Source organism: Polypterus senegalus, chromosome 11 (assembly GCF_016835505.1).
Source record: "Polypterus senegalus isolate Bchr_013 chromosome 11, ASM1683550v1, whole genome shotgun sequence".
Taxonomy (NCBI): Eukaryota; Metazoa; Chordata; class Cladistia; order Polypteriformes; family Polypteridae; genus Polypterus; species Polypterus senegalus.
In genome coordinates this window covers 114,919,797-114,945,640 of record NC_053164.1, presented here as the reverse complement: position 1 = coordinate 114,945,640, position 25,844 = coordinate 114,919,797, and the positions used below count along the sequence as shown (strand labels likewise).

The 25,844-nt window shown below is 38.3% G+C and overlaps 1 protein-coding gene across 1 annotated transcript in view; it reads right to left on the bottom strand.

The window, feature by feature from the left end:
- LOC120539458 (cystine/glutamate transporter-like) overlaps positions 1 to 25,844 on the bottom strand; it is a 92,183-nt gene that overhangs the window by 40,021 nt on the left and 26,318 nt on the right. The window contains exons 3-4 of the mRNA XM_039769531.1: positions 23,308 to 23,423; positions 3,627 to 3,752 (exon numbers count right to left, since the gene is read on the bottom strand). Of these exons, the coding sequence (XP_039625465.1) occupies positions 3,627 to 3,752; positions 23,308 to 23,423 (242 nt within the window). The remainder of the gene's footprint in view (positions 1 to 3,626; positions 3,753 to 23,307; positions 23,424 to 25,844) is intronic.

Here is a 25,844-nt window from a genome sequence, read left to right as displayed (position 1 = left end):
TGACTTCATTTATTTGTGTTGTTTTGTGAAAGACATTATATTCGACAATTTTCTGAATGTATGGCACAATGGCCCAGCTGCTTTTTCTGATACCTCACAGATCTAGTGTCCTGGGTTTGAATACTAGGCCCAGTCACTGTCTGTTGGGAGTTTACGTATTCTCTTCTGTTAGAGTGGGTTTTCCTCCAGTTACTCTGGGTTAGGTTAGGCTAATTGGTGAGTAATGAGTGATTGTTCAGTGAGCCCTCTGACAGACTGGTGCCCTTTCTGGAGTTTGGCACTTAAATGGTTTAAGAGAATTTATGAATGTTATTTTTCAAAATTCACATTTTCCTGTATGCATCAAAGAGGGGCTTAAAACAATGAAGGAACCAACTTGTAAAAATGGCAACAATATGTTACTCAGATTATTCAATCTATCTAAATTACCAATAAATCACCAATGAACCTCACCTGCATGTCGCTGGCATGTAGGATGAGAACTGGAGTAACAGGAGAAAAATCCACACAAACAGAGGACGAACACACAAACTCCACACAGAATATGCCCAGGCTGAGATCTGAGTGCAGTCTCCTGCATTTGTGAATAAAATAGGGCTAACCACAATACCACTGTGAGGTTCAACTTACTAACAGTTCAATATAATAATAATAATAATAATAATAATAACAATAATAATAATAACAATAATTTTCACTTAAGTGGGCTACAAATGTCCCCAATCATGAAACACATACAAAAAAATAACTTTTACAAAATTTGTCAAATTAATGTGTGAGAATATAAACTTTTGTTGTTGATTCATATCATATCTTCTCTTTTTGGGTCATGTCTCACTTTTTAGTTTATTCAGTTCTCTTTGTAAGTTAGCTGTTTACCCAATCTATTATTTCAAATATTCATGTCAATGTACAATCTCTTTAAGAATAAGTTTGTTATTTTTCAAGTTAAAGCTATTTCTTCAAAGTTATGGTATGTATTAATTTGTCATCTGAAATTGTGTTTGACAGGAAGACTTTTAAAATATAAAATATGCTTGCTCTAGTGGTTTAAAATTGGCTTCAAAGGGAAGCAATCCAAATGTGAAAACAAAACCCTTAAAACTTACTGAATATGTCAATTTTTCAAGCCAAGAATGTTACTTAGTATTAATTCATGTTTCAAGATTCCACATTGATATGTGGATAAAAATTTAAGAACTCGCACAATTTTCATAATTTGGAAATTATTTATATTTAATTATAAATTATATTTATTATTATTATATCTTATTTTCTCGGTTCCATTCTAATGATGGTGGCTCACTGACATGAGGGATTGCATAGACATTGTTAAATAGACTGAGCTAACAGACTGAAATGCTAAAATGACTTTACAGGAATTTCTGAACTTAGTTAAGGTCCAACAATTGCTATTTTTGTTTGATTTGGCTAAAGTTTAGCAATTGATTGGTTTTCTACTTAACAAATGATTTTATCCAAATATCCAAATAGTGTCTTTGTAGATTTATTATTTAACACAATAAATAAAGTTATATCTATCTATTTCTTTAGAATAAGGATAAGAAGATGTCATTCCTCAGCACTCACAGGATTGGCATGCCTATAGACACGAGATACTGTATAAACCAGTAACAAACCAAACAGAGACAGAGAGTGTCAACTACTTTTAAATCTAGAAATGACATACAGTAAACAGCTGCGAATTTGCCTCTTTTTAGGCTTGTAATTAACAATGTGCATCTTAGACAGAGAATGAAGATGATCTTAAAACTGCTGCAGCTACAAGAGTCCAGTTTGTACACTTTATGTTGTACTTCTGCCTTTGCCTCTGCTTATGGTATTGTACATAGATTATAAATTGAATAGAAGAACATTTTGCTTTCACTGCTGTTTTGCCTGTAGTTTCTCTCCTGGGAACTGAGAACTTATCAATTCCTGAACATTAGAGGTGAGAGCAGACATCCTTAACATGGTCTGTGCATAGTGTAGTCTTGGGTGAAACTGGTCTATTTGAGTACTTCTTTATAAAAGGGTATGCCTTACTGGCTGAAGCCCCAGCTACATAATTGGCACACTATGGCTGACAATTCTAGAGTCCTGGTGAAAGGACTGCATATACAGAATTACTAAAAAAAACTGGAGTATATGTTCCCACATGGCAGATAACTCAAGATTAGGTTCAGTGTGAAAAGAAAAGTATTTTCTATATTACAGACATATTTTGCAAAACAGTGCATCCATATAATTTTCAGAAAAAAATGATAGATAGATAGATAGATAGATAGATAGATAGATAGATACTTTATTAATCCTAAGGGGAAATTCACATGTGAGATTTATGTGAGATTCAGCTATTATAAAAAATACTGGTCATCTGCTTCACCTCACTGCTTGTCTCTCTCTGTGGTAGCCTTTCACCCCTCGAAAGGCATGGCTCTCTTCACTGCAAAAAATTCTGCCCAGATGTGAATTGCTGTCTGTGTTCTATAGACAACTAGATGATAAGCATGGACAAAAAGTTAAACATAGAATTACTCATTATCTTTCATTATATGTGATGAAAATCATCCTAGAAAAATCTGCAAAACTGTGAGCCCTCGAGTTATTTAAGTCATGGATCCTGGAAAGCATCTTATCTCTATTACATAAAGACTGCCATAGGATTACATTTTAACATGGGACTTCACCAGCAGAGGTGTTCAATACTGTTATAATTATTATTAAAAATAATGCATAGTTGTTTTAAAATGACTACGAATCACAAGTCAGAACTACCTCATCATATTATAGGCTTGAGGAAATATCTACCAAAAAGAAGCAGTGAAAGTTACTAATTTCTTTTAATCATTCAAAAAGATGTTAAGCGTGTCATATAAAATTCGATAATTGTGGTGCTTCATTTTTCTTTCATCATGGCTTAGCTCCATCATATAATTGGTATTTTTCATTTCACCTGTATTTTTTTTGTCATATGTGCACATGACATACCATAAAAAGTTTGTGAGTGTTATTTTGCACTTTAAAGTTAGAAATGAAATGCAAGTGGTTTAGGTGCTTTCAAAAATCTAAGGCTTTTGATGAAAAATATAATGTAGCGTATCAGTTTAGTTTAAAACAATGCTTCCATGCCACCACACCACTGCAACAAGAATCTTGCTCAACTGGCTATGTAAAATGTATTGGCACAGAATTTAATGATACAACAATACATTCTTCAATCTCCACCCCACACTGCAGGTTCTGCCGTTTATGATTTCAGTTACGTAATACTATGCATAAAATCACCAGGAATAGTATTACTATGCTTTTTACATAACTAGAAATAATTATCACACAATCTGCATCAGTTTCATTGTGGAGAAAAGAGAAGATGGAACAGAAAAACAGAAAAGACTGGGGATAAAGAGCACAATGCTAGGTGGCAGCACTTCCTATAAAATACACAGCAGTATTTACTTCATGGTGAGCTCTTATTCAATGGTACTGCCAAATACAGACTCAGAGGAGCTTCTGGGGTTGGCACATATTTATGGATCATCCTGGCATGAAGGAACAATGCATACTTGCTGTTCAACAACTATTGATCATAACAGCTAAAAAAGCAAACAAGGCATTTATGTTACCTGAAGCAAGTCTGATCATTCCTGGCACAATGATCAAAACCAAGGCGCCCATCTTGACAGTGGTAAGTACAATCTGCAATCGTGAGGTCCAGTCGACACTCCAGCAGTTCACAGCCACAACAAACACTAGGCAATGATGAAGAAAGACAAAGCCATTTAAATAATGTGAGGCATAAGGAGAGGTGCAAAGAAACATTCTGAAAAAAACATGTAAACAGATATTTTTAGTAATAGTTTACAATCAGTGGTGTCTTTGTAGTAGGGAACTTCAGATTGCACCTGTTGCACAAAAATTACATATGCAGTATACTTACCTCAATACTTTACCATACTTGTCAAACCTAATAGCCTTCTCAACTTAGTCTTAATATCACATTTTTCCATTTTTCCATGGTAAGCTCAAGGGAATTTCTTATCTAGAAAAATATTTGCTTTTGGAGTATGAGAAAATTTCATTGTACCTGGCACCACTAGATTGTGTCTGAATTACTTGGGCAGGCTGTTTGACCCTACACTGTTCTAGACATATCCTTAGTAATATCTCAGGGTGCGCAACCTGAACTTTTCAGTTCTGCCATTGGGCTTTGAAGGCCAGAGGTCTGTAAATATTTCATTGATTGATGTTCTGTGATCTAATTGATAGGGTGTGTGAAATTATAGATTTGGAGTAGTCAACCTCATTAAAATGAAATTATTCAGCTGATATTTTAACATCAAAAGTGCTGGTAGACTATTAAATTGTGAAATGGTACATCTTTCCCTGTCTCCCCTGCCTTTCTGAACCACTGTTCACCTATGCTGTCATAGCTTCAGTCTTCGCTAGTTCCTTCCATGAAGCTACACTGATCTTTTGTCCACAGTGTCTCCTGCCTGCACTTTCATGCCATCAGCTCTCTCTCTCACTGGTCACTTAGGGTCAAAGGCAACACCATCTACATTCACTTCCCCCAACTCAGTGAACCAATGTAAGCCAGGATCCTTCATAAGGCTTGCATGCCTCAGCCATTGGCACAGGTCTCATAAGCTCTGCTTTTATGGTGCTTGATAATCACTCACACTCAAACACAGTCTTTATGGCTCCACTCTTTCTAACAGCATCTCTCCTATGTATGCTTGGCCCCGCCAAGAGTTTCATAAACAAAAGTGCCTAATAATTATCATTCAATGGACTCAAGGCTCACTGGCACATCTGAAAAAAGATGACCTTAAACAATTAGATGAAATGAATATCCCAGATAATGAAAATATATAGTTTTTTATTTTCCTCATTTACCAAATTATAAAAACAGGTAACATACATGATAAAACCTTCCAATCTATAACCATAAGGAAATGGTAAAAGAACTGACAAATCAAGAAAGAAAAATAATTTTAATTGGCATCAATCACATAAAGGATGTAAAGTAGTGACAAAGGAATATATCAAAAGCACACTACATAAGTAATACTGCAATTTAAACTACTAAATCAGTGTTAAACTAACAAGGAAAAGACCATGGATGGATATTGTGTCCACACACAATAAGGAAATAGTGAAAGAGGACAAAAAATCTAATACTCATAAAGTAAAGGCTACAATGTTTGTTTGTGACTTGAAAGTCGAACTGTGATAACAAAGAACACAAGAAAATGGTTCTTATTGACATGTAAGAAAAGAGTGAATAAAACTTTAGGACTTAAATTAGACTGGGTAAAATGGTAAGATTCAACCTCCTTAGCTATGCTATCAACAAGTTGACCAGAAGAAAGATACTTACAAAGGGAAAACAAATTCTCATATCTACTTTGAAATAAGATATCGATTAGTTATGTTTTGTATAGAACATGTACTAAATATCAGTATCCAGACATTTCAGTTAAAAATCTAGTTGCCACAGGCAGAACACTGAGATGTAGTTACAGGGGAATCTTTTACATTTTTTTTAACAATTTTATTTTCTGGTGTTTTTTAGAGTATTTATTTATTTGTTTTTCTTATTTGGGTGATGGCACTGCACTGCTACTTTGTAATAAATTTTGCTTCACCATCACTGCCAGGTTTGCTCTTATTTTCATTGGCACTGAAAATGTATTGTTAGTTAAGCCTACATATGGAATATTGTATACATCCCTGCATGGCCTGTATACTACAAAAAAGATATAATAGCACTAGAATGTACAGAGAAGAGTGACTAAGTTGATTGCAACACTTATTGAAAGAATTCAGTGTTTTTAGATTAAGCAGATGGATGTTAGAATGAGACATAATAGAAGGATTCTAAATTATGAAGAGAAGTAGTAAAATGGAGTCCAAATTTTTTTAAATAAGTTGTTTTTTAAACAACATAATGGCACATGTGGAGATATTTTAAAGGTAAATTTTGCACAAAAGTTTTTCTTCATTCAGAGAACCATAAATAGCCAAGTAATGTAGTAAAATATTATATTTTGGGGACCTTCACAACTTAGTTGTGTGACATTTGCTAAAGTTAAATAGTAAAAAGCCAGTTCTCATCAAAATCATGTAATTGTAATTATATGTAAATCTTTTGATCAGCATCATTAGTATCAATGAGTGGAATCTTGTATTTCTAAATGTAAAGTTAACATTGGCTTTAAAAACAATTTTGGTTGACACTAACTATTGAAAAATCAAGTAACAAACTGTTAAACCCATGCAACATATATATAGGCACACTCTGCATTATATCACATATTGTAGATAGATAGATAGATAGATAGATACTTTATTAATCCCAAGGGGAAATTCACATAATCCAGCAGCAGTATACTGATACAAAGAAACAATATTAAATTAAATAGTAATAAAAATGAAAAAAATTAAAATAAAATTAATGTTAGCATTTACTCCCCCGGGTGGAATTGAAGAGTCGCATAGTGTGGGGGAGAAACGATCTCTTTAGTCTGTCAGTGGAGCAGGACAGTGACAAAAGTCTGTCACTGAAGCTGCTCCTCTGTCTGGAGATGATACTGTTAAGTGGATGCAGTGGATTATTCATGATTGACAGGAGTTTGCTTAGTGCCCGTCTCTCTGCCACAGATGTTAAACTGTCCAACTTTAATCCTACAATAGAGCCTGCCTTCTTAACAAGTTTGTCCAGGCGTGAGGTGTCTTTCATCTTTATGCTGCCACCCCAGCACACCACCGCGTAGAAGAGGGCACTCGCCACAACCGTCTGGTAGAACATCTGCAGCATCTTACTGCAGATGTTGAAGGATGCCAACCTTCTCAGAAAGTAGTCTGCTCTGACCTTTCTTACATAGAGCATCAGTATTGGCAGTCCAGTCCAATTTGTCATCCAGCTGCACACCCAGATATTTAAAGGTCTGCACTCTCTGCACAAAGTCACCTCTGATGATCACAGAGTCCATGAGGGGCCTAGGCCTCCTAAAATCCACCACCAGCTCCTTGGTCTTGTTGGCGTTAAGGTGTACGTGGTTTGAGTCGCACCATTTAACAAAGTCTTTGATTAACTTTCTGTACTCCTCCTCCTGCCCACACCTGATGCAGCCCACAATAGCAGTGTCATCAGTGAACTTTTGCACGTGGCAGGACTCCGAGTCATATTGGAAGTCTGATGTATATAGATTGAACAGGACGGAGAAAGTACAGTCCCCTGCTTGCGCCCCAGTATTGCTGAACACAATGTCAGACGTGCAGTTCCCAAGACGCACATATTGAGGTCTGTCTGTAAGATAGTCCACGATCCATGCCACCAGGTGTGAGTCTACTCCCATCTCAGTCAGCTTGTCTCTAAGGAGCAGAGGTTGGATGGTGTTGAAGGCGCTAGAGAAGTCCAAAAACATAATTCTTACAGCACCACTGCCTCTGTCCAGGTGGGAGAGAAATCGGTGTAGCATATAGATGATGGCATCCTCCGCTCCCACCTTCTCCTGGTATGTGAACTGCAGAGGGTCGAGGGCATGGCGGACCTGTGGCCTCAGGTGGTGAAGCAGCAGCCGCTCAATGGTCTTCATCAGATGTGATGTCAGAGCAACAAGGACGGAAGTCATTCAGCTCACTAGGACGTGATACCTTTGGGACAGGGGTGATACAAGATGTTTTCCAAAGCCTTGGGACTCTCCCCTGTTCCAGGCTCAGGTTGAAGATGCGCTGTAGAGGACTCCCCAGTTCCAAGCGCACATGCCTTCAGCAGTCGTGGCGATACACCATCTGGACCCGCTGCTTTGCTGGCACAAAGTCTTTTCAGCTTTCTGCTCACCTGGGCTGCTGTAATTGTGGGTGGGGATGTCTCACATATGCTGGTATCAGCAGAAGCATGGTTGGAGGATGCAGTACTCCGAGGTGAGAGTGGGTTACTGTGATCAAACCTATTAAAGAAGTTGTTCATTTGGTTTGCTCTCTCCACGTCTGTCTCGATGGCGGCATCCCGCTTCGAGCTGCAGCCAGTGATAATCTTCATCCCATCCCACACTTCCTTCATGCTGTTGTTCTGCAACTTCTGCTCCAGCTTTCTCCTGTACTGCTCTTTCGGCGCCCTGAGCTGGACTCGGAGTTCCTTCTGCACGCGCTTGAGCTCATGCTGATCACCACCTTTAAAAGCCCTTTTCTTCTGGTTCAAAAGGCCCTTGATGTCACTTGTAACCCATGGCTTGTTGTTAGCATAGCAGCATACTGCTCTTACTGGAACTACAATGTCCATACAGAAGTTGATGTAATCAGTTGTGCATTCAACAGCCTCTTCAATGTTCTCACTATGTGACCCAAGCAATATATCCCAGTCTGTAGTTCCAAAGCAGTCTCTCAGAGCCTGCTCTGCGCTAAGGATATCGCGCATGAGTCGAGGTACGGCTGCAATTCTTGAGAGACGAACTACCAAAAATTACTGCAGGGACGCGAGTTCGAATCCCGCTCAAGGCACATTGCGAATGGAAAAAACTTTCTCTTCAACGAACGGTGCTTTGAATCCTACATTGCAGTTGTAGTTTGTTTATTTTTCTTTTTTGATTAAACGAAAACTGTTTAGTGTATGATTTGTCAAGGAACACACAGACAACAAGCAAAGTTAAAAATCACACTTAAACAAACTGCCTGCCCATTCTATTGAATCATAATTATAACAAATAATAATGCATTTCACTTCCTTATAAAGTGCCTTTACTATCGTCTGAGACGGCTGCACAGCATAATCAAGAAGGATGAAATAAAATGAAAGCACTTTAATAAATAATAGTGCACAGATTTGTGTTTGTATATATTTGTAACATTTGGAAAGTAATACCTGTATATTCTAGTTGATGCTGACAATTAATTTGAAGTAGGTAAATTGGAAATATTGCAAAGTAAACAGTAAACAGCACTTATATATATATAGCATTGTCTGAGTATTAAAGGTGTAGGTCTACTTTATAAGCATAATTTATAACATCAATGTTAATATAGAGTATTATTATTATTCTATATTGGCCTTGATATGAACGATTTGTGAAATTAGTGTTAAGTATTAAAAAAAAAAGCATACCGGTCTCTTGTTTTTACAGGTACATATATACACAGTATATATATAATTTTTACTGCAGTAATTCATTGGTCTTTATATACCAGAAAGACTTTCCAAGAGTCTTTTGTAGGAAATATGTACACATAGTTGATTTATCATTTTCAGATAAAAATTAACTCGCCCAAACAATTCAGTTTAAAGTTTTTAAATTGGCAAAGATAAAGTAAAGAAAAAAAAACTTTTCACTTTCTATGATTTGTATTTTTATAATTATAGAGCACTTCATATTATTTTAAAAGCTCACTGTGTAAAATTGAACTGATTATACAATTCAATGTTTATTATATTTATAGATTATTATACATGTCTTTACACTTGTTGCATAAATATTTAATAAATGTAATAAACTTAACCAAGAATGTTTAAAAATCATTCAAAAATGTGCAGGTAAATGTAATTATATCTGCACAAACTGACATTCTTGAAGTAGGTAAAATAAATATTTGGAAATATTGCAGAGGGAAATGTTTATATACTTAGTGCAAAACAGCTATATGTGTTCTAGTAAACAAGCATAATTAACTATATATATATGCTATTCTACTGCATGATATATCTATCTATCTATTATATACAGTATATCTATCTATCTATCTATATATAAGATATATATATATAAGATATATATCTATATCTATAGATAGATAGATAGATAGATATACACTCAGCAAAAAAGAACGTCCTCTGACTTTCAACTGTTTTTACTTTCAGTAAACTTAATGTGTAAATATTTGTATGAACACTAAAAGAGTCAACACCATAAGACATAAACTAAAAATGTTTCACAATGTGTCCCTGAATGAAGGGAGGCTCAAATTCAAAAGTACCAGTCAGTATCTGGTGTGGCCACCAGCTGCTTGAAGTACTGCAGTGCATCTCCTCCTCATGGACTGGACCAGATTTGTCAGTTCTTGCTGTGAGATGTTACCCCACTCTTCCACCAAGGTACCTGCAAGTTCCTGGACATTTCTGGGGAATGGCCCTAGCCCTCACCCTGCGATCCAACAGGTCCCAGACGTGCTCAATGGGATTGAGATCCGGGCTCTTCCACTGTCTACCTGTAGCACTGTCTTAGGCGTCTCACAGTGCAGACATGGCAATTTATTGCCCTAGCCACATCAGCAGTCCTCATGCCTCCCTGCAGCAGGCCTAATGCACGTTCACGCAGATGAGCAGGGACCCTGGGCATCTTTCACAGTCGGTAGACAAGTCTCTTTAGTGTCCTGCGTTTTAGAACTGTGACCTTAAATGCCTACTTTCTGTAAGCTGTTAAGGTCTTAACGACCATTCCACAGGTGCATGTTAATTAATTGATTATGGTTAATTGAACATGCATGGAAAACATTGTTTAAACCCTTTACAATGAAGATCTGTAAAGTTATTTGGATTTTTAAAACATTATTGTTGAAATACACAGTCCTGAAAAAGGGACGTTTCTTTTTTTGCTGAGTGTATATATATATATATATATAAATATATATATATAAATAAATATATATATATATATATAAATATATATATATATAAATATATATATATATATATAATTAACTATATATATAATATATATGTATATATATATATATATATAATTAACTATATATATCTATAATATGCATGCTATTTTACAGCATGTATATCTATAATATATATGCAATTCTACAGCATGAGTAGAATCATCTGAGTATTAAAGGTGTAGGTCTGTTTTATAAGAATAACTTAGTGTTAAGTATTAAAAAAAAGCATACCAATCTTTTGTTTTACAGGTACATATATATACATATATATTTATATACCAGAAAGACTTCCCAAGGGTCTTTTGTAGGAAATATGTACACATAGTTGATTTTCTCTATGATTTGTATTTTTATAATTAATGAGCACTTCATATTAGTATTTTTAAAGCTCACTCTGTAAAATTAAACTATGATTATACAATTCAATGTTTATTATACTGTATTTATACATTATTATATCTGTCTTTACACGTGTTGCACAAATATTTAGTAAATGTAATAAACTTAACCAAGAATGTTTAAAAAAATCATTCAGAACATGTGTAGGTGAACGTAAATATATCTGCACAAACCGACACTAGTGAGTAACATTTTTAGACAGTTCAAAAGGCGCACGCAAATCGCGAAGCGTTAGTGTGTGTGCCGACTCGAAGAAGCTTTTGCAGAATACATTAACTGACAAGAGGTTGGCCCGCCCTCTCCGAGTTTTGCTAGTCGTGATTCGTCAATTCTTGGTAGCAGAGCGAGCCGTCATTGGCCAATTCTTGGTAGCCGAAACGGGGCGCGATTGGTCAATTCTTGGTAGCCGATACGGGTCGCGATTGGCCCGTGCTTTCAATTCTTGGTAGAATCTTGGTAGCGGAGAGCGATCCGATTGGTTATCGCTACCAAGAATTACCTCGACTCTCGGCTGCTGGGAGGCCTCAGGGGACCACTTCCTGAATGAGCGTGTAGTTGTAGGTAGCGCCCTCACTCTTGGTTTGTATTGAGGCTGAAGCAGAACCAGGTTATGATCTGCTTTCCCAAGTGCAGGCAGCGGGGCGGGGAGAAGGCATGTAATGTTTTGTCCAGCGTTACATGGTTAAAGTCTCCAGCGATTAGCACAAGTGCCTCAGGGTGCTGCGTTTGTAACTTAGCAACTGCGGAATGGATGATGTCACTCGCCATCTCCGCGTTCGCTTGAGGGGGGATGTAAACAATAACAGCAATCACGTGTCCAAACTCTCTGGGCAAGTAATAGGGGCGCAGACTTACGGCCAACAGTTCGATGTCCCTGCAGCAAGTGGAGATTTTAACGTTAACATGTCCTGAGTTGCACCACTTTCTTCTTTCCGCAGGTACTTGCGTCTCTGTCCGCTCTAACTGTGCTAAAACCGGGTAGCTCCACGTTAGCATCTGGGATGGGAGACGTTAGCCACATTTCACTAAAACACAGCAAGCTGCATTCTCTGTAGGTTCTGACATTTTTCACCAGCACAGCCAGTTCGTCGATCTTATTTGGTAGTGAGTTTACATTTCCCAGGATCACAGAAGGCACCGACAGTTTATAACGCCATTTTCTCTCAAGTTGTCTCGATTTAATCTTATCTTTTATCTTTGCGCCGGCTCGGCTGCCCCGATATCGTCTTCTTACCTCGTCAGGTAAATAAGGAACCACACCGGCATAAGCATCTCTTCTCAGTGCTTTAAGCTGACTACTTGAATAGGCGATTCTCGGAGTGTAAAATCCATGTCAAATAGTAAAATAGTAAAAAGTGTCCAGGGAGCAATTCCACATAAAAGAAAGTGGTAGAAGTGATCAGTGAAATAGAGAAAAATAGAGATTAAAAGGTAAAAAGATAAAGTCATATACGGAGCTGCTGGAAAGGCTGCCACTCGGATGCGGCGCCGGAAGTTGAGGAAGTTGTATACTACCTACTTTACCCAGCTTTGTCCAGAACAGCAACAGAATGTGCATTACATGAATAAGATAACTAAAAATTACTTCTGACACTTAATGACTTCCTCACTACGGCAGAAAGATATGTATTTTTAAGTAATATTTAACATATAGTGCTTCTGAATCTCATTAAGACATTGCAAGGGTTTACTATGAAATTAAGTGTAAAATTTAGAGAAATAGAAATAACTTTGCAGCAAAGAACAATTCACACAACGGTAATATTAACTATCTCAGTATTTCAGTAATAATATTGAAATGTTACAGAGTGTGTGGAATGTACCACAGTTGTAACGTACTGAAAGACAAATGATAGTCCTGGTGGATCAACACAAAGTGTCTGCCTCATCTTACTTCTCCATCTCAAAAGACTTTTGTTACTGCAACTCAAGAATTGAACTCATCACAAATAGGTAATCTGCTTGTTTATTATTTGCCCTAGACAAAAACTGAATAGAACCCTTTTTGTTCAACATAATATGAATTTTCAGGAAAGAGGGAATGGATTTTTGAAAATTTTTTTGGCAAAATTTTCACTTTTTCAAGACCCTTAAATATTTAAAAAAACATCAGTAATGACTGTGTTCAACATAACACTTGTTTTGTTACACTTCTAATTGTTTTGAAGTAAAAACCACATTGTTGTGATACTGAAGTTACAAAGTTCACAACAAAAATGCCAGGTTTCCTCAGTTTTTATTTTTTCCTAAATATTTATACATAGAAAATGTAAAATTTTATTAACCTGTATTCAAATGTAGCCTATAAGGTAAATACCTGAAAAGATTTGTAGAAATAGGTACAGTATTTTTTGCATGGTGCTCTAATAGATAGACAGACATTCACGTTTATATTATAATACTTTCCAGATGCACTGTATATATATACAGCCTTATTCCAAAATGTATTAAATTCATTTTTTTCCTCAGAATTCTACACACAACACCCCATAATGACAACGTGAAAAAAGTTTACTTGAGGTTTTTGCAAATTTATTAAAAATAAAAAAACTGAGAAATCACATGTACACAAGTATTCACAGCCTTTGCTCAATACTTTGTCGATGCACCTTTGGCAGCAATTACAGCCACAAGTCTTTTTGAATATGATGCCACAAGCTTGGCACACCTATCCTTGGCCAGTTTCTCCAATTCCTCTTTGCAGCACCTCTCAAGCTCCATCAGGTTGGATGGGAAGCGTCGGTGCACAGCCATTTTAAGATTTCTCCAGAAGTGTTCAATCGGATTCAAGTCTGGGCTCTGGCTGGGCTACTCAAGGAAATTCACAGAGTTGTCCTGAAGCCACTCATTTAATATCTTTTTTTTTTTATTTTATTTATTATTTTATTACAATCAATACATAGCAATCAAGTTTTACAAAAAAAAAAAAAAAAATTATGCTAAGAACAGATCGATCCCCACCCTTGAGAGAGAGAGCAAGCCAAACGGTGTAAAATTTAAGGCTTTTAAAAATACCTAAATCAACAAATTCTCTGTGCTTTATAAACATTTCAAAATATTACTGATTAGATCCTGCCATGTTTTGAAAAAGTCTGCACAGATCCTCTAACTGAGTATTTGATTTTTCCAATTTTAAATAATATAACACATCAGTTTCCCACTGACTTAAAGAGGAGAGTTTGGGTTCTTCCAGTTTATCAGAATAAGTCTGCGTGCCAACAGTGTAGTGAATGCAATCACAATTTGTTTGTCTTTCTCCACTTTAAGACCCTCTGGAAGAACCCCAAACACAGCTGTTAATGGGTTAGGAGGGATTGTGAGTCCAAGACTGTCTGAGAGGTAATTAAAAATTTTTGTCCAGAATAATGTTAATTTGGAGCAGGCCCAGAACATGTGACCTAGTGAGGCTGGGGCTTTTGCAGCGTTCACAGGTTGGATCATGCCCTGGAAACATTTTGAGAGTTTTAGTCGAGACAGATGTGCTCGATATATAATTTTGAGTTGTATAATTGTATGCTTTGCATATGGAGCTTGAGTGAATTCTCTGCATTGCTACTTTCCACTCCTTTTCTGATATATTAATTGAGAGGTCATTTTCCCAGTGTCCTCTTGGATCTTTGAAAGGAAGGGATTGTAAAAGGATTTTATATATTGTAGAGATGGAGTCTAACTCCTTGAAATTGAGCAATAATTTTTCCAGCGTGGATGAGGGTGCAAGATGAGGAAAATCTGGAAGGTTCTGTTTAACAAAGTTCCTGATTTGAAGATAGTGAAAGAAATTTGTAGCTGGAATGTTAAATTTGGAATGTAATTGTTCATAGGATGCAAAGACGTTGTCTATATAAAGATCTCTAAGCAAGTTAATTCCAAATTTTTCCAGATATTAAAACTGCATATGTTTGTGAGGGTTGAAAGAGGTGGTTCTTTTGCAGGGTGCCACAGAAAGAAGCTTCTCCGTCTTAAAATGCTTTCTACATTGGTTCCAGATTCTAAGTGAGTGGAGCACAATTGGGTTATTAGTGTATTGCCGATAACGTGTGTTTATTGGAGCACAAAGCAAGGAATACAAAGAAGTACTGCAGGATTTTACTTCTATTGCGGTCCATGCCTGTGTATGTTCTTCTATTTGTGTCCAGGTTCTTATCGACTGTATATTTGCCCCAGTAATAAAACTGGAAGTTAGGTAGAGCCATGCCGCCTTCTGCCTTTTGTCTTTGTAGGTCGCTCTTTTGATGCGTGGATGTTTAGAATTCCAAATAAATGAGGTTATTGTTGAATCTAATTGCTTAAAGAACGATTTATTAATGTATATTGGTATGTTTTGAAATAAAAAGGAGCTTAGGAAGAATATTCATCTTAACAGTGTTAATTCTTCCAGCTAGTGTGAGATGAAGGGTTGACCATCTATGCAAGTCTTGTTTAATTTTTTCCATGCAGACGACGAAATTTTGTTGATAAAGAGCTTTATGTTTACTTGTGATGTTTACCCGAGGTATTTAAACTGTTCTGCAATGATAAAAGGAAGGGTGTCTAATCTAATATTATATGCTTGCGAATTCACGGAAAGAGTACACTTTTATTCAGATTAATTCTGAGACCAGAGAGCTTTTGAAATTCTGTGAGTGCTGCTAAGACTGCAGGCACAGAATTTTCTGGGTCCGATATATACAGTACCATGTCATCTGCATATAATGAGATTTTCTGTTCCAGTCCTTCTCTGCTAATCCCCTTTATCTGATCAGTATTTCGACAATGTATTGCCAGTGGTTCAATGGCAATTGCAAACAGCAGTGGTGACAAAGGGCATCCTTGTCTTGTGCCACGTTCTAGTTTAAAGTAGTCTGAGCAAATGTTATTGATGCAAACTGAAGCTTCTGGGTTAGTATACAGTAATTTAATCCATGCACAAATGTTGGGCCAAACCCAAACTTCTCCAAAATAGTAAAAGGTATTTCCATTCAATCATGTCGAATGCTTTTTCTGCATCCAATGATAATAATATTTCTGGGGTGTTTGATTTAGTTGGTGAGTATATTACATTAAACAGGCGTCGAAGATTTGAAGATAAGTGTCGGCCCCTAATAAATCCAGTTTGGTCTTGTGATATTACTGAGGGAGCACTTTCTCCATCCTTCTAGCTATGATTTTAGAGAGTATTTTAACGTCGTTATTCAGAAGTGAAATTGGTCTGTATGATGCACATTGTAATAAGTCCTTATTTTGTTTTGGAAAGACAGTGATTAGTGCTTGGCGAAAGGTTTGTGGAAGAGATTGGTTATCTCTGGCTTCTGTAAATGTTGCTAATAGGAGGGGAGCTAGCTGAGCGGAGAATTTCTTGTAAAACTCTGCAGGGTAGCCATCAGGGCCTGCTGCTTTTCCACCTTGGAGTGACTTTATAGCATCCAGTAATTCTGATAATGACAGAGGTTTATCGAGCTCCTCCACACTAATAGCGTCAATTTGTGGTATCTGTAATTTATCCAGAAATGCATTAGATTGTATATTGTCTTCTTTAAACTCAGTAGTATATAGGGATTTATAGTAGTCTCTAAAAGTGTACATTATATTTTTGTGTTCGATGATTTTATCTCCGTTCGTGTTAGTAATTACGAGATTGCTATGCACATCTTGCTTGTGAATTTGTTGCGCTAAAAGCTTATTAGCTTTCTCTCCATGTTCATAATAATGATGTCTGGATTTGTAAATTAGTTGTTCGGTTTCTTTAGTTGTCAAGAGGTTTAATTCTGAATGTAGAGCCTGCCTCCTCTTATGTAGAGTCTCGCTTGGTAGTCTGGCATGTTCTTCATCTATTTTAGTAATTTCGCTTTTATCTCTGCTACTTTCTTCGCGGATTTATTTCTGTGGGAAAGATATGAGATAATCTGTCCTCTTAAGAAGGCCTTAAGAGTTTCCCAGAGTATTCCTGCAGAGATCTCAGGGGATGTATTTGTCTCTAGAAAGAATTCAATTTGTTTGGATATAAATTCAGTACAATTCTCGTCAGCTAATAGAAGCGGATTGAGACGCCATCTGCGGGGTGAGTGTATGGGGCTTAGTAATTTCAGCTCCAAGATCATCGGAGCATGGTCTGAAATAACAATAGCATCGTATTTACAAGATTTAATCTTAGGCAAGAAGTTATTATCTATAAAGAAGTAATCAATCCTTGAGTAGCAATGATGTACTGGTGAGTAGAAAGAATATGTTCTTGAATTTGGGTTTAAAACCTCCAGGGATCTGATAAGTTGTGTTCAGTTATAAACTTTGTAATTATCTTTGCGGTGTTAGTTGTCGCTCCCCTGTGGAGGAAGTCTTATCTAAAAGTGGATTTAGAACACAATTAAAGTCCCCAGCCATTATAAGTTTATGAGTGTTCAGATTGGGAATGGATGCAAATAAATTTTGTATAAATTCCTTATCATCAACATTAGGTGCATAAACATTTATCAAAATCATTTTACAGTTAGATAAGTCTCCCATGACCATCACATATCTCCCTTCAGGATCCAATACTACATCTGATGCTACAAATGGTACTGTTCTATGTATGAGAATTCCCACCCCTCTAGTTTTCTTTGTAAAACTAGAATGGAACATTTGGCCAGTCCAGTCTTTTGCAGCGGAACTGATCCTTACTTAGTAAGTGGGTTTCCTGTAAAAATACTATTTTAGCATTTAGACCTGTTAGGTGAGAAAGTACTTTCTTTCTCTTTAATTCGTGATTCAGGCCTTTAACATTCCAGCTTACGAAGTTAACTGTCCCATCATGGAGACACTGATTCTGAGTTTTTGGTGTCATATTATAGTCTTAACTGGAAGTGAAATAGTTTAGGTCTTAATTTCCTATTCCCCCAAGAGTTGTTGCCATGCAGCTTATTATTACGTTGATAGTTATAATTATAAAGATTGAGATGATAGATTAGATATAGATCAAGCCTGCTCTCTTTCTCTTCCCCCCTTAACCCCCACCCTCCCTTTTTGCCTCCCCAGGTGAGGCTAAAACCCACTTCATGCAGTCCCAGTCCTCTGACATACCCAGAGACAGAGCACGTCCAAAGCACATCAAGCCCCCATGCAGTGGCGCTTTAAGGTTAAAAGATAGAGATATCTGTTACCAATATAGTCTTTAAAAGAGGAAAAAGAAAAAAAAAAAAAAGAATTTTGCACTTAATATATATACATATATATATATACACACATATACATACATATATACATATATATATACATACACATACATATATACATATAATCTTCATCAATTTTAGTGCATTAAGATGATATCCCCAGATAATAAACCCAGGTGATGGTGTTAAAGATGTGTCCAAAACAAGCATAACAAGTCTTAATGCAGTAATAGCAATAACAGCAAACCAAGGGTATGATATTGAACAGTCTCATTTAGGGTACACATGAAATAATTAGAAAAGAAAAAAAAGGAGGAAAACGTAATTAAGCACAATAAAACATAAACATTTAGCCCTAGTAATACTAAGTAATGATAAGTAATAAGTAAGTAATAATAATATAAGAATATGAGAATATATGCTGATAAAAACCCGTATTTTAAAACAAATAGATCAGACAGTAGATTATTAATCCTAGCTTTATCATTTACCGCCATGACTCACAATTATGTATCAGAATAGTCCCGGGATCAGCTTTCTTAACTCATTTTCTGCCTCCTCCTTGCTAGCGAAAACATAGAAATGACCCTGCCATTCCACTTTCAGTTTTGCCGGATACAGGAGGCCGTATTTGACATTGGCTTGCCGTAGCGCTGTTTAATATTATAGAAGGCGGCGCTTTGATAGCTGTTGCTGGAGAGAAGTCAGGGAAGACGCGAATGTGGCAATCTTCATATATAATATCTTCCTTTTTTTCCTGAGGAGTTCCATCACCTCTAACTTAAATGATAATCGCTCAAAACGAACTATAAAAGATCTTGGTCGGGTCTGACGGTGTTTGATCCGCGTCGCTGTAAGCCGCTGCTATCTCAGATTCTGCTTTAAAGTCGCCCCGATTATTTTAGAAAAAGTTCAGTTGAATTTCACGGGTTTAAACTTTCTCGATTCTCCGGCAGGCCTTCAATTCTGACATTATACCTTCTATTCCCATCTTCTAAAGCAGCCAGTCTGTCTCCAAGTTTTTCTCCGAGTTTTTACATTCAACTGACATTTACTGCTCTTTCCTCGGCACTGGCAGCTAGATGTTCGCTATTTCGATCCGATTCGTGAATGTCTCACTAAGATGCTCCAATCGATCAGCAAGCGTGCTCAGTTTAACTGAGTTTTTCTCAATGCGCTCTTCGATTTTACCCAGCACCTGTCGAAGTTCAAGTTGTACCTCTTGGCGCAGCCTTTCATTTGCCTGTTGGATTTCCTGTTTTAATTCCTGTTTCAGTCTCTCATGTGCCTTTGCCGTTGCTTTCTCATTAGCCTTCTCGCTTTTCTTTATATCTTGCCTGAGCTCAGCGAGCAACACTTTCAGTTCAGATAGCTGAAATGTGCCTTCTTGTGCCGTAGATGAAGCAGCAGACTCTGCTGAAGCCGGTGTCCCGCTGCTCCAGTCCCGCGTAATTGCGTAACTGAAGCCGCGGACCTCCCGGCCTTTTCCAGTTTCAGGTAATCCTCTCCAATCGGCGAGCTATCCACATCTGCACTCACGATCGCACCTTCGCTCCCCTTTTCGCTCTCAGCCGGCGACGATGTAGCGGACCGTGGTCCCGAGGAGTCTGTACTTTCGCCCATCTGATCCAGGTCTGTCTCTGAGAGGCCGTATCTCGAACTAGGGCTTGCTGATCGCAGCTTGGATGTAGCTTTAGTCTTCGATTCTTTCGGACCCCCCTTCTTGTTGGCCATGTTTATATGTGTTTACATATACTGTAGCGGTCCCTCTCGGGTTGAATAAATACAGGATATCTCTGAATAATAAGCAAATAATATGAAAAATAGCACCACTGCTAGCGGAGCTCCACTTCAGACGTCCATCTCTCGCATCGGACGAGACCAAAATATCTTGGCTGTGTGCTTAGGGTCATTTTCCTGCTGAAAGATGAACCGTCGCCCCAGTCTGAGGTCAAGAGCGCACTGGAGCAGGTTTTCATCCAGGATGTCTCTGTATATTGCTGCAGTCATCTTCCCCTTTATCCTGACAAGTCTCCCAGTTCCTGCCGCTAAGAAACATCACCACAGCATGATGCTACCACCACCATGCTTCACTGTAGGGATGGTATTGGCCTGGTGATAAGCGGTGTCTGGTTTCCTCCAAACGTGATGCCTGGCATTCACACCAAAGAGTTCAATCTTTGTCTCATCAGACAAATTTTGTTTCCCATGGTCTGAGAGTCCTTCAGGTGCCTTTTAGCAAACTCCAGTCGGGCTGCCATGTGCCTTTTACTAAGGAGTGGCTTCCGTGTGGCCACTCTACCATACAGGCCTGATTGGTGGATTGCTGCAGAGATGGTTGTCTTTCTGGAAGGTTCTCCTCTCTCCACAGAGGACCTCTGACAGAGTGACCATCGGGTTCTTGGTCACCTCCCTGACTATGGCCCTTCTTTCCTGATCGCTCAGTTTAGATGGCTGGCCAGCTCTAGGAAGAGTCCTGGTGGTTTCGAACTTCTTCCACTTACGGATGATGGAGGCCACTGTGCTTATTGGGACCTTCAAAGCAGCAGAAATTATTCTGTAACCTTCCCCAGATTTGTGCCTCGAGACAATCCTGTCTCGGAGGTCTACAGACAATTCCTTTGACTTCATGCTTGGTTTGTGCTCTGACATGAACTGTCAACTGTGGGACCTTATATAGACAGGTGTGTGCCTTTCCAAATCATGTCCAATCAACAGAGTTTACCACAGATGGACTCCAATTAAGCTGCAGAAACATCTCAAGAATGATCAGGGGAAACAGGATGCACCTGAGCTCAATTTTGAGCTTCATGGCAAAGGCTGTGAATACTTATGTACATGTACTGTCTTAGTGTTTTTATCTTTAATAAATTTGCAAAAACCTCAAGTAAACTTTTTTCACGTTGTCATTATGGAGTGTTGTGTGTAGAATTCTGAGGAAAAAAATGAATTTAATCCATTTTGGAATAAGGCTGTAACATAACAAAATTTGTAAAAACTGATGTGCTGTGAATACTTCCCGGATGCACTGCATATATATATATATAAACTGCTCAAATAAATTAAAGGAACACTTTGAAAACACATCAGATCTCAATGGGAAAAAGAAATCCTCCTGGATATCTATACTGATATAGACTGGGTAATGTGTTAAGAACGAAAGGATGCCACATCGTTTGATGGAAATGAAAATGATCAACCTACAGAGCCCTGAATTCAAAGACACCCCAAAAATCAGAGTGAAAAAATTATGTGGCAGGCTAGTCCATTTTGCCCAAATTTAATTGCAGCAACTCAAAATTGTACGCAGCACTTTGTATGGCCCCTGTGTTCTTGTATACATGCCTGACAACATCGGTGCATGCTTCTAATGAGATGACAGATGGTGTTGTGGGGGATCTCCTCCCAGATCTGGACCAGGGCATCACTGAGCTCCTGGACAGTCTGAGGTGCAACCTGGTGGCATTGGATGGACCAAAACATAATGTCCCAGAGGTGTTCTATTGGATTTAGGTCAGGAAAGTGTGGTGGCCATTCAATGGTATCAATTCCTTCATCTTCCAGGAACTGCCTGCATACTCTCACCACATGAGGCCAGGAATTGTCATGCACCAGGAGCCACTGTACCAGCATAGGGTCTAACAATGGGTCCAAGGATTTCATCCTGATACCTAATGGCAGCCAAGGTGCCTTTGTCAAGCCTGTAGCGGTCTGTGTGACCCTCCATGGATATGCCTCCCCAGACAATCATTAACCCACCACCAAACTGCTCATGCTGAATGATGTTACAGGTAGTATAATGTTCTCCATGGCTTCTCCAGACCCTTTCACTTCTGTCACGTGCTCAGGGTGAACCTGCTCTCATCTGTAAAAGCACAGGGCACCAGTGGTGCATCTGCCAATTCTGGTATTCTATGGCGAATGCCAATCGAGCTGCATGCTGCTGGGCAGTGAGCTCAGGGCCCATTAGAGGACATGGGGCCCTTGGGTCACCCTCATGAAGTCTTTCTGGTTGTTTGGTCAGAGACATTCACACCAGTGGCCTGCTGGAGGTCATTTTGTAGGGCTCTGGCAGTGCTCATCCTGTTCCTCCTTGCCCAAAGAGCAGATACTGGTCCTGCTGATGGGTTATGGACCTTCTATGGCCCTCTCCAGCTCTTCTAGAGTAACTGCTTGTCTCCTAGAATCTCCTCCATGCCCTTGAGACTGTGCAGGAGACACAGCAAACCTTCTGGCAATGACACGTATTGATGTGCCATCCTGGAGAAGTTGGACTACCTGTGCAACCTCTGTAGGGTCCAGGTATCGCCTCATGCTACCAGTAGTGACACTGACTGTAGCCAAATGCAAAACTAGTGAAGAAACAGTCAGAAAAGATGAGGAGGGAAAATGGCAGTGGCCTCCACCTGTTAAACCATTCCTGTTTTGGGGGTCATCTCATTGTTGCCCCTCTAGTGCATCTGTTGTTAATTTCATTAACACCACAGCAGCTGAAACTGATTAACAACCCCCTCTGCTACTTAACTGACCAGATTAATATCCCATAAGTTTCATTGACTTTATGCTATACTCTGATTAAAAGTGTTCCTTTAATTCTTTTGAGCATTATATATATATATATATATATATTTTTATATATATATATATATATATATATATATATATATATATATATATATATATATATATATATACATACACACACGTTATAGTATATCATATATTATGTAGTTTTTGTAGTTTTCATTTGTTATAAAGGTTGGCTGTAATACCCATCTAAGACAGATAAGTAATCAAGGTAGACCTAAGCGTTAACAATTGCAGAGCACCATGCAATGCCAATGTCTCTGTTATATACCACTTGGTATGGGATTCGTATAAGAAGTGTTAATATTTATGATGCACCATCTATTGGAATGACAAGTGCAATACATTTTATTACTAAAAATGTTTGTCATGGGGCATATCAATCCGTACAAAACACTTAAGACAGGCACACAGAGACTTGTTTTTTATTAAGGTGGCTACATATACAGTATGGTCTTTGTTGATATAATTGAAACTTGCAATAAAGCAGGCATGGAAACAAAGATTGGCAAGTAAAATAGCTACTTACAGACTTCAATTATGCTGAGCATTTTAACAAGTATTTCAGGTGCTGGACAGGGGCTGAAGAAAGGTTCAACGATGTACCGGCCAAATGCCAAACCAACCACAGATGAAGAAGCAGGCCTAGATTTTCCATAAAACAATAAATGATCAAATGTTAGTGAGGAAGGCAATAATGCTTCTCTTCTAAACGTTTTCTTAATTATCCTTCTTTTTAGGATGTCTGAGATGAAATGTTGTCTGCATAGTAGTTGACCCCAAAATGTTCTGTATGCATAACTGGCAGAAAAAAAACAACAATGGTGCTTTATTACATAAAGAGGATGTATTTCCCATTAGACTTAATGGATGCAAGTTTTGTAGCAGCCCAAGCTGCTGTAGAATTTATAAAAACACTAAAATGATTAGTAAGTTGCTACATATAATACAAGTGCATAAAATATATGCAGTGCTGTCAGGAAAGGATTGTCACTGCTAACTGATGTTATGATTTGGTTTAAATTTAAATCAAAGATGGGTGTTATTACCAGGCAGCTGCTTCACATGAACTGGTTCTCTGATATGAAGTTCTGGCGTATCTCTTTGTAAGTTTGTCTGCTATGACAGTGTTCAGGAACATCAGAAACAATACCTGAGTCAATAAATTTAATTTTTCAGTAACTGACTGGGATGCATGTAGTCTCCTGGCAATGAGCCTCTGTGCTGCTTTCCATGCTTTTTGTGGATATACTTTATCAATAAAAAGAACAGCACCATGATGTTTTGCTCTTCTCTACAACTGAATCACAACTTTAACTGCAAATGGGGCATTGTTTTTTGTTTCATAGTACAGTGGAGAAAACCCAAATTCCATAGCAAACATCCTGAACTTTTCACTTAAAAATTTGAGTTAATTGTTTGAAATAATCCTGCCTGACTGCCCATAATAAGCAAACTGGGCCTTGAAATGTGTAATATTTCATTCAGTTGAACAATTTGGCAACAGCACAATCTATCAAAAATGTGAATAATGGTCAATAATATGTACAAAATCTTTTTCTCCCAAGTAAAACAGAGATCCAGAATTACTAAATCACAGGGTCAAGTTGGTGGTTAATGAGACAATGTTCTTTTGACTCTTTAATACCTATCACCCCCCCCACCACCACCACCAGATGATTGACTGTACTGTATGCATTGAAGTGTCAAGGTTGCAATGACTCTATAGTGTACTATCCTGCAAACTGATATATACTGCTAATGTGGTTCAGCTTCTCCTATTAGTAGTCTTTTCTTTCTCTATATTCCATATGGTAGGACAGGGCAACAAGGCTAACAAAGGGAGTAGGCAATTAACGTTTATTCAGCCATCACAAATTTTAACATTCTTAAATGTTGTTAATGTGCCAAAAAAGCATAAACAAATAAAGAGGTCTATTAAACCAATTATACAACCTGGCTATTTGAGGAGCTGCCACATATATATACACATCCGACCTAAGACATACAAACGGGACCGCAGCTGCGACATATGCGCCTCAGTAACTGCAGCTCCGTCATCTTCGGCCTGGGGAAGCTGCAAGCGGTGGCTGGATGGAGGCTGGAGGGTGGCAATTTCGCTGCTCGCACAGTGTAGTGTTCCCTTGGGCGGCTCCCAGCAGCAAGCAATTCTACTGACTGCCCACCACACACGGCTGTCCCGTTCATTATCTGTGGGCGGCTGGTGATGCTGCAAGCGGTGACCCGGTTGTGAGGGGCAATTTCACTGCTCGCACAGTGTAGTGTCCCTTGGGCAACTCCTGGCGGCAATTGATTTTACTGCTCGCTCACAACACATGGCTGCCCCGTTCTAGGTAGGCGGATGGTGAGGCTGCAAGCGGTGACCCAGTTGTGGCTGAACAGAGGCCATTGACGGTGAATCGAATGGCTGCCTGTTGAATGGAGGTAGTGATGGGCAATTAACTACACGCCTTTTGCCGCACCATGTTCGTTCTTGGTGGGCGGACACTTCAGGCAGCATACTGTAGTGGAGGTGACTGTGAGGTGGGCTGGTGATGAATCGCCCCTCACCGCCCCCATTTACTCTCAATAGCAAGCCTGCTTGTACTGTTATGCACATAGCAGGAAGTTGTAATACTTACAAATTCAACTTAAGTACACACATATATATATGTATACATATATACATATATATATATATACATATATATATACACATTTATATATCTATACTAATAAAAAGCAAAGCCCTCACTGACTGACTGACTGACTGACTGACTCACTGACTCATCACTAATTCTCCAACTTCCCATGTAGGTAGAAAGCTGAAATTTGGCAGGCTTATTCCTTACAGCTTACTTACAAAAGTTAAGCAGGTTTCATTTTGAAATTCTACACGTAACGATCATAAAGGTCGATAATGGTCGACAACGTCCACCATGTTGAACTTTCTTATTTATGGCCCCATCTTCACGAAATTAGGTAGGCGGCTTCCCTGCGCTAACCGAAACTGGTGTACTTACTTATTTCGATGGTATGACACCACTGTCGGCCGCCATATTGAAC